General features: G+C 39.7%; 1 protein-coding gene across 1 annotated transcript in view; it reads right to left on the reverse strand.

The window, feature by feature from the left end:
- The window catches only part of ADAM22 (ADAM metallopeptidase domain 22), a 268,564-nt gene that overhangs the window by 192,106 nt on the left and 56,164 nt on the right, over positions 1-20,294 (reverse strand). The window contains exon 3 of the mRNA XM_036759864.1: positions 18,398-18,474. Coding sequence (XP_036615759.1) covers positions 18,398-18,474 — 77 coding nt within the window. The remainder of the gene's footprint in view (positions 1-18,397; positions 18,475-20,294) is intronic.

Raw genomic sequence — 20,294 nt, forward strand, 5'->3', positions numbered from 1 at the left:
GGAGGGGGGGTAGGCAGTCAGTGTGGACTTGAAGTCCGGAAGACCTGAGTTCAATCCTGCTTCATACACTAACTAGCTGTGTGACCTTCGGCAAGTCATTCGACCTCTCTTTGCTGCAAATTCCTCACCTATAAAATGAGGAAATTGGCCTTGGTGCCCTCAGAGATCTCCTCCAGCTCCAGTGGCACTGCTTACGACACGGGGACCCAGCAGGTAGCTCTATTTGAATGAGTTTCTGAAGGCAGCTAGGCGGTGTTATGGAGAGACAAGTGGACCTGGAGTCGAGAAGACCTGAGTCTGAATTCTGCCTTAATCTCTCTGTGCCTCGATTTCCATGCAAGGAGTCTGGACACCCTCCAAGGTCCCCTTCAGCTCCAAGTCTATGATCCTATTGATGATAATGAAGAGGAGTGGGGGAGGGAAAGATTCTCATACCTACTAGGTCACTCCCCCTTTCTGGGCCTCAGTTTCCTCATCTGTAAAATGAGGAGGATGGACCCAGCTCTAAATCGATGACCCTATGATCAACCAACCAGTGACATTTTCTGTTAGGAACCTACAACAGACTTGCTCTTTATGAAAAAAGGCTCGTGCCTGCCCTGCTTACAATTATGTAAATACAAAGAAGAAAAGCTCTTGCTGGTCCAATGAAAGCTACTGTCATGCACATCTATCTATCCCCATGTGTTACCAGTTAACAAAGAGGCTGTAAAAATGATTCTGCTGGAGGGCTCAGCCTTTCAGTGCCACTTCCCCATGACAGCTTTGAAGACAATCTTTCACATGGGAAGAAGCTTTAATTGGCAAGTTTCATTGCTCACTGATGATACACTTGAAATGGAAAGTACGTGGTGAAGTGAGAGCCCATCACTTCTGTGACCTCTATTAAGCTTTGTTGTCTATTAAAACCTGATGCCCATATGTTAGAAGGGAAAATGACGTTGGAGGAAGAGAGCAGCACTGGAAAAAGATCTGAACCAGGAGAGACCACAGGATTGGAATGTGTAGAGGCAAAAAATTGAAGAACAAAAGATTATAAGGAGCCTCCTCTCGACAGAAGTACATGGCTGGGAAAGGATGTTCAGTGATGGGTTCATGACTGGGGAACATATTTTGGTTCAAAACAGCCACTTCAAACCATAGCTTTAGGAAGAGGGATATTTTTCAGCCTGTCATTAATACCAGATAATTTAGAAGTTTCCTCCAATAAATGTGAATTTTGGGATTCCCATTGAGTCCATCCTCAGAACCCATCACTATGGTAACTTGTAATATATATGGGTTAATGCACACAACTTTTTGTTCAATGTTGGCTCTCTTCAGAAGCAGAAGATGCACTCTCTTAAGTGGTATAATTTAGAGGAAATTACAGGACTTGAATATCTTCCTCACTAGCTTTTCACCAGCCTTTCTATCTGGCCTAGAAATCTCAGCATCACAGCCATCCCATTAGAGCTAAAATAACAAAACAAGGTGCATTCACTCTTGAAGGCCACTATAAAAACGGGTTTGGTGGATAGGTGAGATGGTGAGGGTTCGAGTAGATCTCTAAGAATTCACAAACCAGCTTTAAAGTCAACTCTCCAACCTTTGATTCTTCTTTATGGCAAGTGAGGGCACATATCTTTATACATATCTAATCCTCATGTAAAAATGGTGACACTTTTGAGATCCCATGAGATTTCACAAATTTTCAATCCTGGAGATAGGGAGATCCTCACAGTAAGTCAGAAACTAGAAAACTTTGGCAGTTGGTTCCTAGATGGGTTCAATATTTTATAAAGAGAAATAAATGCTAGCTGGCTGCATCTCCATGTCTTATGATTATGAGTTACAGTGATGAAGAAATGCACAACTGAAGAAAAATGGAGCCATGAATTAGTTTGTGCCCTAACCTTGATGAAAAATAGAGTGCAACGTACAGTATCAATGTATCATCATAGAAAACAAGGACTAGAATCTGCAAAATAAGGATTAATAGAAACTTTTAGCAAGAGATAGGCTTATCTCAAGTAGGTCTAATGCCTGGGACTTTGGTTCACCTATTGGTATTTCCAGTTATACTCATACCCACACATAGCAATCACCCATCAGTTCATCCCCATCATATTAAGTTCAACTCACTAAGAAACGGAAGAGATACAACGTTTAGGTAAAACATGATCCCTGTCCACGTGCAGTTTATAGTCTAGTGGGGGGGGGGGGTGTGCAACACATACACAGATAACCATAACACACAAGGACACATGAAAAGTCCATTAGAAAGGCAACATCGTATAGGGGATGGAAAGAGAACCTCCGCTCTGAGGTCATAAGGACCTGAATTCCTGTCTTGTCTCTAAAGCACAGTGGACCTGTGACCCTGGGAAAGCCGCTTAACTTTTCAGTGCCCTGAGGAAACCCACTGATTCTAAATTGAAGATGCTAAGCTGCATTGGTAGACATTTCCTCAACTTGAGAGTTCTCAACACCAATAAAATTACAGGTCCAAAGGAAACAATCCCAAAACAAGAGAGTGGTGCCAAATCAAATGCTCTGTGAAACACTACCAGATCTCTCATTGCCTCAGGGTCATTCTTACGGACAACAGCTATTACTGAACAATACAGTAGATACAGAAAGAAAAAAAACTAAATCCAAGATAGTAAACAGCAGAACTGGGGCGCAAATTCAGAGCATGTGACTCCAAACCCAGTGTTCTTTCTACCATACCACATGTCATTCATTCATTCAACAAATATAATACATAACAAAAATCAGAATTAATTTTTTAGCAATCTAGTTGCTTACATTTCCCATGAGTTTAAGGTAACTATTCACTTATTTGTGTGTATGTGTGTATTTATTCATTTATTTACCTTGGGAAATTTAATATTAGGCCATTAATAACCATTCATAAATGGAAATATATTTGTTTGTTGCAAGTTAATTTCAAAGCCTCTCACTTCACACCAGGCAACCAAGCTTAATCAACAATTTTATATGAAAACACTTCAGTTCCAGACATAAGGTTCTAGCATAACAGACTGACCTGTAGCTTTGGGAAATAACGCATAAAAGGAAAGAGATTATTTGCCAACTGTTCTTCCTTATTGGGCATTGGTTGAGAGAGTATAGACCTATAAAAGCTGAGATATCTTGAAATCCATTTATTTTAGGCATCTTTAGTATACTCCCAAATGTAGCTTCTAGAAATATCTTTTCCTAAAATAGAGGAATATCAAGAAATGTTGGCTTTTATATATTTGTGACTCGGGTAAGCACAGATCACTACCTGGCTATACCAGCACACCTTGTGGCAAGCATTACCAAAGGGCCTTCCACGAAGGAGACCTACTTAGCGCTATGTACAGCTATGTCTAATGGCCAACTCACTGCCATATATGACAATTAGGGGCTCTATCTTTCCAAAAGTCTTTGAATATTGGAATGCAATAAATTTAAGTAAGTTGTACTAACTGCTTTATTTTGTATTCTTGAAGTTGGAATGTGTTCATTGTTAAAGCTGTTTTACATATATACATGTACACATTTATACACACATACATCCATCCATACATGTATGTATATATGTGTATAGACACAAAATGTTCAGAATTACATAAAGCAAGGATAGCAATAGGGACTGGAACTTTGATTTCAATGGTCTAAGGAATTCCTAGGTGACTAAACATCTTCTACAGATGAAGATTGGCACCTTCTCTACAACTTACAGCTTTACAAAGTTACCTGAAGCACTAGGAGGGCAGCTAGTTGGCACTATAGGGCACAGAGCACAAGGCCTGGAGTTGAGAAGATCTGAGTTCAAATGCAGCCTCAGACACTTACTACCTATGTGACCTGGGTCAAGTCCCTTGACCCTTTTTGCCTCAGTTTCCTCATCTGTCAAATGAGCCACAGAAGAAAATGACCAACCACTCCAGTATCTCTGCCAAGAAAACCCCAATGGGGTCATGAAGAGTTGGACACAACTAACTGACTGAACAAGAAAAAGAAGCACTAGTGGTTAAATGATTTGCTCAAAGTTACGCAGTCAGTACGTGTCAAAGGTTGGAGTGAAATCCAGGTCTTCCTGGCTCTAAGACCAGCTCTAGTATGACACGCTGCCACTTCCCAGAAAACATAAAAATGCAAGTAATATACAAGGACACTATGTCCTCCTTCAAAGAGCTTACTATGTGAAGCTGCCAATTATTCAGAACCAAGCCATTTGCCTTGCCAACGTTTGACCCACTCACCTTTTTACCAAGCATTTTAGAAATTCAAATTGTACTGAACAATCTCTTTCAAGGATTTTTGCAAAAGAGGGAATAATTTCGTACCTTGGAGATATAATGCGATAGATGCTGGTATCTACAACATCTGTTCAAATGATTGTATAACAAATGCAAATTATGTTTCTATGCAATTATAGGAAAAAACTGTTAATTTTATTACAGGCTTTGCAGTGGGACAATAAAAATGTTGGCTCTTCTAGCAAACTGCATTTTTTCCAAATGTTTTCATAAATTCGTGATTATAAAATTACAAGTACTTTCAGGCTTCTAAAACATATGAAATGTATTTTATGTATGAAGGTAAGGTCCACATAGTACATATGAATAAATTACTAAGTCCTCACGGAGATGACAATGTTTTGTGTCACATTGGCAATTTTTCTCTTGTTTAATCAATATGCTCATAAGCAGTATGAAGCTTCTACCTACTTAGCGCAAAAGGTAGGTATAGCTAAAGATGTATATTAGTGGTTTGACAGTAAACAACTACAGACAACGAATCTGCAAACATGACACTATAATGTTAAAGGCAAAGATGATGTTTGTGTAAGGGTGAGGTCAAAACCATTCTACCCAATTTTAGTTCTGATGACTTAATCAACTGATTAAGAGCCCGTAGAGGAAGTCAGGAAAAGGTCTTTGAATTAGAATGACTACACTGACTTTAAACAAATATAGGTCCCAGGAAACTTGGCCATGCCCTACACTTTGTCTATAAATTGTCAAGAAAGTTGAGAGGAGGAAAAGAAGTGAGTGTGAAGTTCTAGCCAAATCCCACTGAGGTGGAATTAAGGAGGTCCAGGGGAGGAAAGGAAAGAAAGGCTTGCCTTTGATTTTGACCAGATCTCTTTCCATCTTTCTTTTGATCAAAGGAGGACTTTCCAATGTCACAGCATCATATCCCCAAGGACAGAGATGACTTCCATTTTCTCTTCACTTCTATTTGAGTTCATATATTGACTGGTGTCAATGTCTACATCAATGAGAACCAAGGAGAAACTGGACTGCCTATCTTCAAGCAGCTCCGAAAAGAGGTGGGGGAACTTCTTGAGTACCCCACCAGTGGGAGAAAAGGACTTCCAGCAACCAGAAGTTATCTGTTTATTATGTTTGTCCCTTGTTTTCGAAGAGGACCATGGCATCAGGGAACTTCTGACATGACTTACAGTTGACTTTAATTTGAGTGAGAGAGGCCTGTGCAAGGTCATCAGTCTCATGTTCTCCTCCACAGCCACCTGGATCCAGTGACCAGATATTCATCAAGATGACTGGAGATGGCCCAGGATGCAATGGGAGACCCTGACCCTTTTAGGCTAAGACCTGTTCATGTACTCACTTAGAGTGAGGTAATGCCCATTAAGTGAATAGGCCTCTTTAAGAAGTGAGTCAAGGGATGGCTCCTTTAATTAGAAAAAAGAAAAAAAATCAAGAAGGGAGGGGATTGCTGTTCCAAAGAGAAACAGTTACCACTGACATTCACTCTAAGCCAGAAGGGCCTAAAATACAGCCATTAAGTAGAACTTGGGCAGGGGCCTATTGTGGCCCAATCTTTGAGCTTCAGAGTGAATTGGGATTAAGGTTTTGTGAAAGAGAGAGAGAAAGAGAAGGAGAGAGAGAGACAGAGACAGAGAGAGAGAGACAGAAAGACAGAGAGAGAAACAGAGAGACAGAGAGAAAGACAGAGAGACAGAGAGACAGAGAGACAGAGACAGAGAGACACAGAGAGAAGGAAGGAAGGAAGGAAGGAAGGAAGGAATCTAGCCAATAAACCCCAAGTTGAGTGGGCAGCTTCTGGCCATCAAAATTTACCTTCCTTTGGAGAGGAGAGGGAGAAGGAGAGGGAAAGGACAAGCTGAGTTACCCCACTAGCTGGGTCCCCAATCCGTTTGCCAAATGTGCTTTCTAAGCTTGAGCCTACTTTCCCCTGTGTTCTGCTGCTGTCGGTGTTCATCCTTCATTTTCAAAGAAAGCAAATAACATCATGACATCTTGACTCGTGTGTGAATTGGATTTAAGTGAGGCAAAGTTGTGTGAAATTGTCAGCCTCACTCTCTCTTCCTGAGTCATCAAAGTCCAGTGCCAAGAAAAAAGTCAAGACTACTGGCGATGGCCCAGGATGCAGTGGATAATCTTGGCATCTTCAAGGTCTGACCAAGCTCTAAACACTCCACAGCCCCTGCTTCAGATGCCTTCATGGCCGCTGGAACAAATTGTTCTCATCTATCCATTCTGTGGGGGGAAGTATTCACATGCTTGGGGTAGATATCCCCCTAATTCACTGAGGGGTTTGAGGCCTCTCGGTTACCCTCAATATGGTTTAGCCCATCTAACAAGATGGTTTACCAGGATGTGGCCACTTAGCCTGCTACAGCACCTTGGAGTTACAAGTGGGGTGTTTGGAGTGTTCATGGAGGACTAGGGCTTGCCAAGCCCTTTTCAGGACTGCTCAGTCACTTTGGTGTCTACCTGTCACACAACTCTCACCTGTATTCTATATGTATTAGTGGAAGATTACGTCACAAACGTTGGTAGAGACATTTTTATATCAGTTGGGCTAACCGTACTACCATAGTAAAATACCGCTTTCTGGAAAAGGGCAACAATTATTTAAAGCTGGCTGACTGAATGATTCTTAATAAACAATCCTGGAAAGAAGCCCACTACTGGAGGCTTGAACTAATGGCTTTAGGGAATCACTCTTAACTCCTAAGGGCTACTACCCAAGAACCCTGAGGGGGAGACATAGCCAGTCTAGCTGTGGGAACTCGACTTGGCGAGGAAGGTTGGAGTGGGAGTTAAAAGAAGGATTCTCAGAGCTTATATGACCTACAGTTCTGGGTCTGAAGTCAGAAGCACCTGGATTTAAATCCTTCTTCAGACACTTAAAGGCTATGTCACCCAAAGCAAGCCATTTAACCTCTCATTCATAAAATGAAGATATCTGTAGTATTTACCTCATAAGGTGGCTGATAGGCTCAAATCAGACTATATATGAAAAGCAGTCTACAAACCCAAAGTGGTCAAAGTGGTCTTCTCTTCTTCCTCCTCCCCTTTCCCTTCTCCTCTTCCTCGTCCTCCCTCTTTCTCCTCCTCCCTCATCTTCCTTCTCCTTCCTCCTTTTTCTTCTTCTCATTATTATTAATAGTAGTAGTAGAGATGCATGGATGGTGAACTTTCATTTTTGTTATGCTCGGCATTAATCAAACCTTAATTGAGTTAGTTCTACAGGCCATAATATCAGATATGTAGATTATACTAAGACAGCCACAGAGCCCCACAAAATGATTACAGGGGTGGAAAATACCACATATTAAAAGAGTGCGGTAATGGAAAGCAAGCTGTCCTGGGTCCACTATAGACTTACGCTAGCTAATCCCAACAGGGGCCTCACTAAAACAAAGCAATCCTCCTCCTCCTCTCTAATCAGTTCCCTAGGCTACTCTCCCTAGTGGCTGTTCCATACCTTTTCTTCTCCTCTCAAGCCTCCCACACCATTCCCTCCTCCCCACCTCTTTTGCTGAGGACTTTGGCTTAATAATTCACTGAAAAAAAATCGAGACTCTTCTCCTCCCCTCCTCATCTCACATCTCTCTGACATCAGCCCCCACTACCTCCCCCTTCAACCCTGATTTGCATAAAGAGACGGTCATTCTATTGTCAAGGTCAATTCCACTACATACAACCTTGATCCCTCCTCATTCCTTATTTTCCCCTCTGTCATCCCACTCTATTTTCTTCATTCTTTCCCTGTCTACTGGCTCCTTCCCTGCTGTCTATAAACACACCTTAAGGCTCCTCATCCTTTAAAAACAAAACAAAACCCTAACTCCTACCATGCCCAACCACTATCATTCAATATCTTATCCCCTTCTGGCTAATCCCCTTCTCCTGTGAAAAGCCATCTACATTAGGTGCCTCCTGTTCCTTCTCCTCACACTTGCTTCTAAAATCTCTGCAGTATGTCTTCCTACCTCGTTATTCAACAGAAATGGCCATTTCCAAACTCGTCAGGGTGAAAGTTCACCATTCACTCTCTTCACTGACCATTCTAATGGCCTTTTCTCACTCCTCAGCCTTCTTGACCTCTCTGCAGCCTTTGGCACTGTTGGTAACTACCTCCTTCTGGATTCTTTCCCTTTCTAGGTTTTCATGACACGGCTCTTTCCAGGTTTGCCTCTTATCTGTCCAAATGCTACTTCTCAGTCTCTTGCTAAATTGTCATTCATTTCATGTCCAATAATTGTGGGTGTCCCTTGAGAAACAGTCTCTGCCTCAAGGAGCAAGTCACTTAATTGCTCTGGGTCTGTTTCTTCATCTATAAAATAACGGAATCAGATGACATGGTCTCTAATGTCCCTTCCAGGTGGACCACTCAATCATTCTATCATTTTAGAAGGGACTAAAGGAATTCCAGCAGCAAAGATTTGCAAGGAGATTGAAGAGTAACTTAATAATAATCTTTGAGTATGCAGAGAGCTATTAAATAGAGAAGGTGTATCTGCTGCTTTCTGTTCCCATTAACAATGAAACCAAATGGAAACACGCTTGAGCTGCAGAGGAAAGGACTGCGACATCTGTATAAGTTTCCTTAAGATGAGGGTTCTCACTTCAGAAGTTCAAAAGGTGACAGAAAAAGTGACCTTGTTAAACTTAATCCACTTTTTAAAAACAAATTCTATAGAAGTTGATGGTTTCATATTCGTTCCTCTTTTTTGTACTTTTCCTTTTTTTTGGAGGGGGAAAGCAGGGCAATGAGGGTTAAGTGACTTGCCCAAGGTCACACAGCTAGTAAGCGTGTCAGGTGTCTGAGGCTAGATTTGAACTCAGGTCCTCCTGGCTCCAGGGCGGGTGCTCGACTCACTGCACCATCTAGCTACCCCTTGTCCTTTTTCTATTGAAATGCTTGTGTTTGTACAGGATTGCTAAGTTCCTAATAAAAATTAAAATTTTTAAAAGATGAAGGTTGTTCTCAGAAAAAAATAGATTAGAGAGTCATTAATTTCTCCACCGTTTTAGATGTTCAGAAACAAAATATAATCTCAAAAGCAAAATGGTTTTAGGGGGGATTCTATATGGAGATGAGGTCACCTTCAGGATTCCTACAGTTCTAAGATTCCAGCCTCTGATGGTAACAAACCAAAATGGCAAATGTTTGTCTGGGTCACTGAGCCATCAAATGTTAGGAATTTTTCTGTTATTTCAAAAGACAAATCTCAGAAAATGTATGTTCTCACAAATAGAAAGTCAAGGCAGAGGGAAGGAGAGAAATCGGCAGCTGCTGCTCATTGCTCTGATGAATCTAGCTGCCTCTCGCCCACACAAGGGCTTCTAGAAGCCAGCAGATATGAGGAAAGAGACCCAGGACTTCTTGGCTATTGCTTTATGTCAGCTTCCTCACCATATTGCTCTTGTACCCCATGACAATCCTCGAAAGAACAAAAGAAAAGAGAGAATCTGCAGACAGGCAGATAAAATGAAAAAGACCACTGACTCTGGAAGTGGAGGACTTGGGTTCAAATTCTGCCTTCAGTGCTATCTGTATGACTTTGGGCAAGTCCCTTAATATTCCTGAGCCTCATGAAAGGACTGAAATAGATGATCTTTGACATTGATTTCAGGCCCAACTCTGATCTTATGATCTCAGCTTATTAATACAGTTGTAATGTCTTGCCTGAGGTCACACAGGGCATAACTGTGAACTGTGAACCTTTAATTAAAATCTTTTCATTTCCAATGCAGTGCTGCTTTCCATATAGATATGCCTCATTTATATGCAATAAATGTATCCCTGAAAAGTTTCATTTCAATAAAATATATAGAAATGGAATTGCATTAAATTCTCAATTTAGAGAGAATGAAATCATTTTTGCAAAGTGAAGAATATTTCATAACATGTAAAGAAAGCTACCTCCCAAATACGTTTTAGTACTTTTTATTCAAGTGTAAATTGTTTTCTTAGACAAGGTAAATCTGTATTATAATAAAAATCACTCCTATTTCCATTAAATTTTAATTTACAAAGCACTTTCCCCAAAACAACCCTGGTAGGTAGGTAGTGCAAGTAGAATTATCCCCATTTCACAGATGAGAAGACTGAGGCTCAGAGAGTTGAAATGACTCACCCGTGGTTACATGGTTAATGTGGTTCATAGGATCCGCACCATCATAGGACCATAGATTTAGAACTAGAAAGGAGTTTAAAAGAGATCTCATCCATCTCCTCTTTTTATAAGTGAGGAAGTTCCTCTGCTAGAATTCCTGTAAAGGATGCTTTCAAAGCTGTGGCTTCGTGTCTAAGTGCTGCTTTGGCTCCAATCCCAAAGATTTTGATAGGTAGCATCTGTACCATCATAATCTTTGATGGAATCTTCTAGTCTTTTTATAGTTTCCTCTTTGAACCCATCACTATTTAAAAACTGTAGTAACTTGTTCAAGGTCGCACAGGTAGTAATTCTTTTCTGACCTAACTCCAGTGCCTGTGTTCCTTCCAATGCTCTGCTATCAGAGCCAGGCTTTCAATTTACTATGGAAAGTCACACCCAATTACTCTGATTTCAAGGCAAGGGAAACTGTCAAGGCAGGCACCAGGTCTGATCTCAGCCAAACAGATGGCTTTGTTTTTAATCTACTATAATCTCTTATGAACCACATTTAAAGTATTTAGTATTTTGAATATTTTTTTAAAAACTCAGATGAATCAACTTTATATGTACCTATACTAAAATAGAAGCTATGAAGAATATTCTCTTCATAACATCCATTGTGGTCCCATGACACCTGATCATACAAAAACTTTTCTCATTTATCTGAATCTATAGGAACCAAGTTACCTTATCTTTCCACTTATTTTTTGAAAGCACAAAATAATTACACATTTGCTTTTTTTCCTAATAGGCATGTATATTGACTACAGAGAATTGTTACACGATTAATGAGAAAAGTGTTTCTCAAGAAAGTTAAGTGACTTGTCCAAGGTTATACAAGTGGTAAGCATCTGTTGTGCACTACCACGCCTTACACATTCAAGTAATATGATCTTGTTCACTGGCTCCTGAAACAAATACAATGAGCAAGTCCTTTCAAATGTGACATTCCAATAAACTTTTTTCATTTTTTTTTGGTGTGGAGAAACCTAAGATCCCAGGGGTAGGGAGGTTTCAGGGAGCATCTTAGTGGCATGCCTATTCTCGAAACCAAGCCTCTGTCTAGCTAAGTAAGTTACTGTTTGGTTCATGTACTTACTCTCCACTGAAGTCCTCTTCTAACGCCTCACTGTGGTGTGAAAAAGACCCTGGGTTCTCAAAGGCTAAGCAAGAAAATCCCAAGCCCTGGCAGACTCTATCAAAATTTTGGGCATGGGTACAATGGCTAACTCTACTTCTACGGTTGAAAAATCAGCCCAGCCAATGATAAAAGAGATTTCATCACCAGGCTGGATGCAAGGGGATGAATTTCTGGCTTGGCTACTTTAAAAGTTTGTTAAGTCTATATCTGTTTCTATAGAGGGAGAGAATCAAGGGGGGGGAGAATCACAGATCCTTGACCCCTCCAAGTATTTTCTACTATGTGGCCCAATGAGCATTGATTTCAAGAGTTATAAGACCAAGAGATAACTAAAAAAAATTTACTGACTTATATTTTTATTAGAAACACTATCTCCTTAAGGTTATCTAATTTTCTTTGGCTTTCTTTTTTTTTCTTTTTCTTTCTCCTCTGATGCTGTTGTTGTTTGTCCTTTGTTCTCGAAGAGGACCATGACATCAGGGAAGTGATGCGGTGACATGCAAGTGGGTCGGATGTAAGTGAGGGAAGGCTGTGCTTGGTTGCTAAAAAAAGACTGGAAGTACTTAATACCATTTAGAAAAGAATTTACACGCTGCGATCTAGGAAGCCTAGCTTTCTGTCCCACAATAATTATAGCAGCTAATTCAATTTAGTAAACGTGCACCAATGCCAACTGTCTGCAATCAATCAATCCAGCTTTGAAGCCAGGAAGACCTAGGGACAAGTCTTACTTCTGATACATACTGACTGTGAGACCCTAGGCAGATTCTTTACCTTTCAGTGCTCTGGGAAATTCTCTAAGACTACAGATTGCAAGATAAAGTTCTGATTTGTATTGGTAGAGGGATCCCCTATTGAAATCACAGGTCCAGTCCATACCCTTATGTACAAAATGCTAAGCACTGGGTAAAAATAGACATTTAGGGATTAAAGGAGTATTTACCTAATAAATGCTTCCACATACTAATGAACATGGAAATCGATTCTGGGTATACCAGCACCTTTTTTTTTGTCATCGCTTCAAGTTTGCTTAAATGTCACAAGTATATAGACTCCAAAATGCCAATCTCAAAGACAGATGCACTTATTAGTGTTTCTCCTACCAACTCCATGGCTGAATTTTGATTTTTACAATTTTAAAATCTCCAGTGACTTCCTAGTGCCTAAAAGATAACATTCCAGTTCCTCAGTCCGGCATTCAAGGGTCTTCATCTCTAACCTATGTATTTAACCTTTTGTCCCTTGACCTACATCGTTCTCCTTTTCACCAAATACATGCAACCTCTCCTATAGCTAAGTTGGTCTTCTAATTGAGGAAAGAAATAAAATACGATTTTTAAAAGGTTGGTCTTCTCACTATCCTGAGGACATTCTATGCTTATTCCCAGCTACAAGTCCTTGTTAATTTTTTCCCTTCCAACCTTAATCCCCTTTTGCTTCTACCTATCCAAATTGTGCCTATCCTTCACATTTCACCCTTTCCCAGGCTCCTCTGACCATACTCTTTGATTATTTACAATTATTCACTTCTTGGAATTAATGTAGCTTATTACAGGGCTAGTAACATACGACCTTTCATTGTTACTTAACTTCTAAGTGTGTGAATGTCTGATATATCAACCTAGAAAGCAAAGAACTTCATTTATGTTCCTTTTATGTAGGGGGGATGGACTAGAGCAAAGAATGCATGTGGGGATTGCTCATGTCCTCTAACAAATGTCTAGAGCATATACCCCATACAGAGGGACCAGAGTGCATGCCCAGCTCCATGGGAAGTGAGCCATCCATTCCTGTGATATATTTCCCGTTAGTACATAGTAGATATTCTAACTACTAATATTTAGAGCAGAGGGGTTTACAATAGGAGTCCACAAATAGATTTCAGTGGGTCCATGAATTTGTATATGAAAACATTTCACCTTTATTTTTTCTTCCTTCCTTTCTTTCTTTTCATCTTTGTTTTCACTACCCCTAACTGAAATTTGCCATTTCCTTTGATTTTAAAAACATTATTAGTCCATAAGTTCCACCAAAGGAATCCATGACATAAAGTCAAGAACCCCTCATTCTAGAGGCACCTAGGTGGATCAGTGGATAGACTGTTAAACTTGGAATTGGAAGACCCAAGTTCAAAGCCTACTTTGGACCCTAAGGGATCTTGGGCAAGTCACTTAGCCTCTATCAAACCTCAATTTCCTCAGTAGTAAAACGGGGATAATAGTAGTGAGTGGAATGGCTGAAAGTCTCTCATTTAAGGAAAAGGATACTTAATATTTTACCCTCCATAAAGCCTGAGCTGTATCATAAAGTTTAAAGTTAACCCTCCCCGTCCCCGCTTAAACTTGCACATATACCACATATACCCACATCCTGCATCATGCCTGTAACTGCTGTCTTTTAGTTTGGAGTTAAGATGTTAGATTAAGAATCTTTCCTTGTTTCAAGAATGTGAGGCCAATTATCCCCACCAATGGGGATAGATGTCCAGACTTTGGGGTTTTTCTTAGAATTGTTTTGTAAGGGGGTCTTAGCAGTTTTTCTTAGAATTGTTTTGCAAGGGGGTTTTTAGGGGCATTTTTTAGAATTGTCTTCGAGGGGTATATAAACTGCCTGTCTGCTCTCTATAACTGGCCTCCCTACCCCATTCCGCCCTGGGGTAGGCAATGCCCAGTTCTCACGCAAGACTTGTAAGTAAAGCCTCTGTCTTTACCTCGAGAGACCTTTGATTGTTATTTCACTTTGGGGGAATTATTGTCCCACAAAGTAGCATCTACCTCACAGAGTTGTTGTGAAGATTAAATGGGATAAGATACATAAAATGCTTTATGAAGTTTTAAGCTTCACATAAAAAATGCTACCTAAAATAGGCATTTTTAATGAATAAATAAATTTCCACCACAATCATTTTGATATAGGCACACAATTACAAACAACCTTTCTGAGCTTCAGTTCCTCTATCTATTTAATGAGGGAGTTATTCCATATACTCTCTAAAGTTTCTTTGGGATCTGAAAAAATGGTGATTCTGTTTGCTATCCATGGCAAGAGATCTTTTGTGGTTTATTGTCCCATCATCACCATCATTAAATTATTATAATCATTGGTGTGATGATTACTTGGGTTTTTTTATTATCATCATAATCATCACCTTAGGACAATTACATAGAGCCTTCATGGCCACCTTGGGACTCTTCTACAATACAACTATAGCCAGCAAATTCACAACCCTTTCCGCACACTTCTTTGTTAGTTCTCCTTATTTTGTTCATGGAATCACAATGGCTGGGTGAAAAAAAACAATGATTTTGCATAAAAGAAGGAAAATAAGATTGGAGTTGCCCATTTGCAAACCATTTGGTTTACTTTCCAGTGCTTTGTCTGACTCTGCTCCTCTCCCTACCTAATCTCATTGTCACTTCTCTCTCCTCCCTCCCACCCTAGGACTTTATTCATCTAATGCCTGACAACACCACCTGCTGATGCCTGCCATGTTTGAGTTCTACTCTAGGCTCCCCCCCTGGAGAAAATGTTAAGAGAAAAATGCCAAAGGAGGAGTCAGAGAATGAAAGACTATTTTATCTTGTTATTAGAATAACTTTTTTTTCTTTTCTTTGGACCAGACTTGTAATTTCATTGGTCAGGGGAATTTCCACAGATAAAATGAAAATAGATGCCTACTCTGCAAACATGAAGAGGATCCTGGGTCATTAAGAAGCTAAGTGCTTTACCCAGAGGGACACAACCAATATGTGTCAGAGGTGGGATGTCAACTCAGTTCTGGCTGATTCTAAGGTTGGCTCTCTATCCACTAGGCAGAGTGGACACTGCCTCTCTCACAAGCCAAATGAAGAACTTACAAAAAAATCTTTAGAAATGAAACATTCATGATCTAGGGATTAGATAACAATTCTCTTATTTTAAAGTACATTATGAAAGAGACTGCATGACATAGCATCTAAAGCTGACCTCAGAATCCAGAAGAGCTAGAGTCAAGTACCACCTCTGACATTCTGACTTTTATGACCCTGGGCAATGGAGTCACTGAACTTCTGAGAGCTCCAGACAGCTCTCAAAGGCTATAAGTTGCTGAGAAAGTATTGACTTCTATCAATAGATGGAGTTCCCTATGCCAGTGAAATCACTTGTTAGGTCCCTGTACTGAATATAAGAATAAGTTCTTTACCACCAAGTGGTAAATTTCAGAAGCCATAATGGGTCTAGTAGAGAAACAATGATTTTGCATAAAAGAAGGAAAGCTAGATTGGAATTGACTATTTGTAAAAGAGTTTGGCCTACTTTCTAGTGCATTTCATCACTTCTGATTTCTAGAACAGCTAGCCACTGGTATACACTATGTCTGTAAAATTATGAAAGGAGCGAATTAAGGACAATTCTTTAATATTCTAAGGACCTGTGACTTTATCAGGGATGGTACTCTTTCTATATGTGAAGATTACAACCCTTCTTCCATGCCTTAGGATCCAAATTAGTAAGCTCGTCCAGTTAAAAATAATTTATCATTTGACTTCCAATCTTCTGGTTGTTGCCTAGGCTGGTCCTAAAATGCTAAATAGCCCAATGATTGACTCAAACTTGTACTCCAATTTAGGGCTTCTATTCCAGCGGCACAGACTTTGAGACCCTCAACCTCACCTCCATGTCACGATGAGTTCCTCACATGATGAGTCTGATATAAATGGAAGTTTTCAAGTCTAGGTGTATATCAATTCTTTGGCATTTTGTGAAAGTATCAGGAAATCTTAAAGGAGGCACTTTTATTTTATATTACTTAGAATTTAGGAAAATGATTTAGGGGGGAAAATGAATGCAGCTTAAATATCTCGCTCAAGACAATTTAGGACAAGAAAATACCTAGGATCCTATATCTATAACTGGACAGGACCTCGGACCATCTAGTCCAACACTTCATTTTACAAATGAAGAAACTGAGGCCCGGGTGGGGTTGTGACTCGCCCAAAGTCACACAGGTAGTAAACCTCAGAGTCAGGATGTGAACCCAGAGTCAGCCTTTGCCTCCCAAGTCAAAGCTCCTTCCACAGTGCCACCCTGCATCCATGTATCTTATTCTTTGGCTAATTTCTTTCTGTTTCATGTTAACTAGTACCATTTACTTGTCTATGGGAGTGTACAATTTGTACTGTACTGTTGTGAAAAATCAAATGAGATAATAGAGTCCAAGCCTTAAAGTAGAATATAAATATAATCTATTATCATTATTATTAATGTTGCTGTTTTAGGGTATCGTATGCTTTTAAATTTTTCTGCCTTTGACAATGCGTAACTATAGGTGTGACCCTATTAAGTACTAGATATTGTTCCCTATCACTTTCCTCATCGTGTTAGCAGAAGTTGCACCAATCATACCTTCCTTTTCTAACCTTTCTCTACTCTTCATCTGCCACCTATAGATATTACTTAAAAGTTGGAATTCTTACTGTTACAACCCTTATGTCATTTGATTATAAGCCAACTTTATTTGCTGAATATACTTTTAATAAAAATATTACTTAATGTTTCCTTTGCACTCCAATATGAAAGTGTTTTGTTGGGTCCATTTGTAAGTGGAGTCCAGCTACAAATACAAATTTCAGTCTAATTTGCATCCCTTTAAGAAATCATGAGCATGAACAGCACTTCATTGGAAGCCCCTACTAAGAAACATGTTAGCCATCTCATCTTTTTGGGTTTTAACCAACCTAAAACCAAAAGTACAAAATGCTCCATCTAAGTGAATAAAAATATATTTATTGAATCACAATTTCTATTACAATCTAAGTAAGGAGACATTGTCCATAGAGGATAAGCTCATATCCAGCATAGTTCCATCTTCAAAGAACAGTATCTTTCATCTTTCTCAATCCTGTCAACCTCAATTTATACTAAAATTTTTCTTTCATGTTTGTTGTAATGTCAATATTTCTACAGTAATGACTGTCTCATCAAAGGACTTCCTCTCATCATGCCAATTAGACTTTGGTTTGTTCTTCCATTTCCACCCAATGCTAGCGATAACCTTTGTTTTCCTACAACAGCCCTTCAGACATTTCTCTGAAGAGCACAGAATCTATCAGAGCTCAACACAGAATCCAACAATGTCAGCTGGATTCTGTCAAGACACTATAAGACTTGAATGACCTGGATACAAATAACATCAAACATTTATAAAATGCTCTATTCTAGGCATGGAGGAAGATGCAAAGTTAAGATAAGACTTTTTCATCCACATATAAAGATCATAGACATACGCATCACCTCTAGCCCCTTAGCACTTGAGATAACAAGCTCAAGAAGTGAAACGACTCTTGTCTTATAATTTTATAATGCTAAATTACATTACAATCTCAATTATATTGACCGAGCCCCAGAACCAGAAGACCCAGGTTCAAGTCTCACTTCTTTCTGACACATACTGGTTGTGTGATCCTGCAAATTATTTAACCTCTTACTACCAAGACCATAAGTTACAAAGACGAACAATGAAATCACAGGTATGGTCCCAATCCTTCAATTACGTTATAGCTGCCCAGCATCCAACATTCATTTGTCATATTCACCTTCCAACTCGAGTTTATTCAATAGTTATTCATTCACCTACAAAGTCGTCATCAATGTCAAAAACAAATAAAATGCCGTCCTTGACTTTAGGGAGCCGACGTAAAACTGCCACATTAACTCTATAGCAGATAATGAGAATTTGAGGTGTTAACAGTGAAGAAAACTTAAAGGGAATATTTAGAGCATGTAATTTAACAAAAAATCAGAAGGTAAATTTAGTGTGACCCTAAAAAACCATTCCCAGATGACAAAATACTTACTGGTTGAGTACAACATCCAGGATGAAAGTCGACCCAAAAGCATCAACTTGGAAGCTTGCCTGGTCAACGTGAGTAGACTGAAATATTAAAAAAGACAAGAGTTACTTGTTAGGTAACCATAGTAGAAAAACATCGAATCAGCTAGAAGTGTTCATATGATCCTTTAAAAGTATTCTGATGGGTAGAACGAGTCAATGCAGGCCTTAAACAACACAGAGGATTAAGACAAGTTGGCTTCTTCCTATTCGCCAAATTTTTCCCTAAGTAGGTGGTGCACTGGATAGTGCAATGGGCTAGGAATCAGAAAGACCCAACTTCATGACTTCAAACCAGTTCAGACACTTACTAGCTGTGTGACCCTGGGCAAGTCACTTAATCCCATTTGCCTCTGATTCCTCAACTGTAAAATGAGCTGTGGAAAGAAATGGCAAACCACTCTTGGACCTTTGCCAAGAAAACCCCAAATAGGGTTGTAAAGAATCAGACACAACTGAAACAACTGAATAACAACAAAGAAAGATGAAGTAACACTTTCAAAAAATTCAGTCAATTAGGTTTATTAAGCACCTATTTTATGCTAGGAACTATGTTAAATGTCAGGGGTACAAAGAAGGAGCGAAAAATTCCCTTCTCTAAATGCAAGCTACATACAAACAAGATTTTTGTTCATTTGTTTTAGTCATGTCCAGTTCTTCGTGACTCCACTTGAGGTTTTCTTGGCAAAGAAACTGGAGCAGTTTGCCATTTCCTTCTTCAGTTGATTTTTGTAAATGAGGAAACTGAGGCAAACAGGGTTAAGTGCCTTGCCCAGGGTCACACAAGAAGTGTCTGAAGCCAGATTTAAACTCAGGAAGATGAGTCTTCCTGACTCTGGCTGGTACTCGACCCACTGTGCCACCTAGTTGCCACCTCAAACAAGATACATACAGGATAAATTGGAGGTAGTGGGACAGGGAGTGAGGAAGAGGGGGAAAGAACGCACTAAGATCAAGGAGGACTGGGAAAAGCCTCTATGGAAATTGGGACTTTAGCTGACTTGAAAGGAACCAGGGAAGCCAGATGACAGAGATGAGGGACAGCATTCCAAGAATGGAGGGCAGCCAGGGAAAATGTTCAAATCGGAACATAGAGTATTATATGTGAGCAATGGGAAGGAGGTCATTGTCACTGAATAACAGAGGGCATGGAGGAGGCTAAGCAGTAATAAGCCTAGAAAAGATAGGAAGGGGCCAGTGATGAAGGGCTTTGAATACCTGACAGATTTTCCAATGTTTCTCAAGAAATTAGACTCTTTTGATATCCATTTCCCTTTATCTCACCTTGTTCTAGTAGTAGATTTTCCCATTAAAGTTAAGCTGAGGGGTTAACAAAAAAGAAAACTGTTACAGATAGGAATAAAATGAGAGGAAGCATTAACCCATACTCAAGTGGATACGTGACCTCTTGGGTATGAATACTCCCTCCAGCGAGCTAGATCATAATCCATCCATGTCTGTGCATTCTGTGCAACTCTGAATCTATAATCGGGAAAATTACCATTTCCTCCAAGAAACTGTGCCTCTCAACTCAGTTATGATATTTTTCGATCATCTGTATGCCTTCACCCTTAAATTTCTCATCTCTGGGCTAAGCACCCCCACCCCACCCCACCCCTCATCCCAGTTCCTTTATCCAATATGTACACGACATAGATTGTGATACATATGAATGGAGGAGTGGACCCACACTAAGGAGATCACAATTCCATGGAAGTATACAAGTATATTCTCTCTTATGTTGTATTATGTGAATCCTACTGGATTATTCTTAAAGACGATATTATACAGGCAGCTAAGTGAAGCAGAGAGCCGATAGAGCACTGAACCTAGATTCAGAAAGACCTGAGTTCGCATTTGGC

Source organism: Trichosurus vulpecula, chromosome 5 (assembly GCF_011100635.1).
Source record: "Trichosurus vulpecula isolate mTriVul1 chromosome 5, mTriVul1.pri, whole genome shotgun sequence".
Lineage (NCBI taxonomy): Eukaryota > Metazoa > Chordata > Mammalia > Diprotodontia > Phalangeridae > Trichosurus > Trichosurus vulpecula.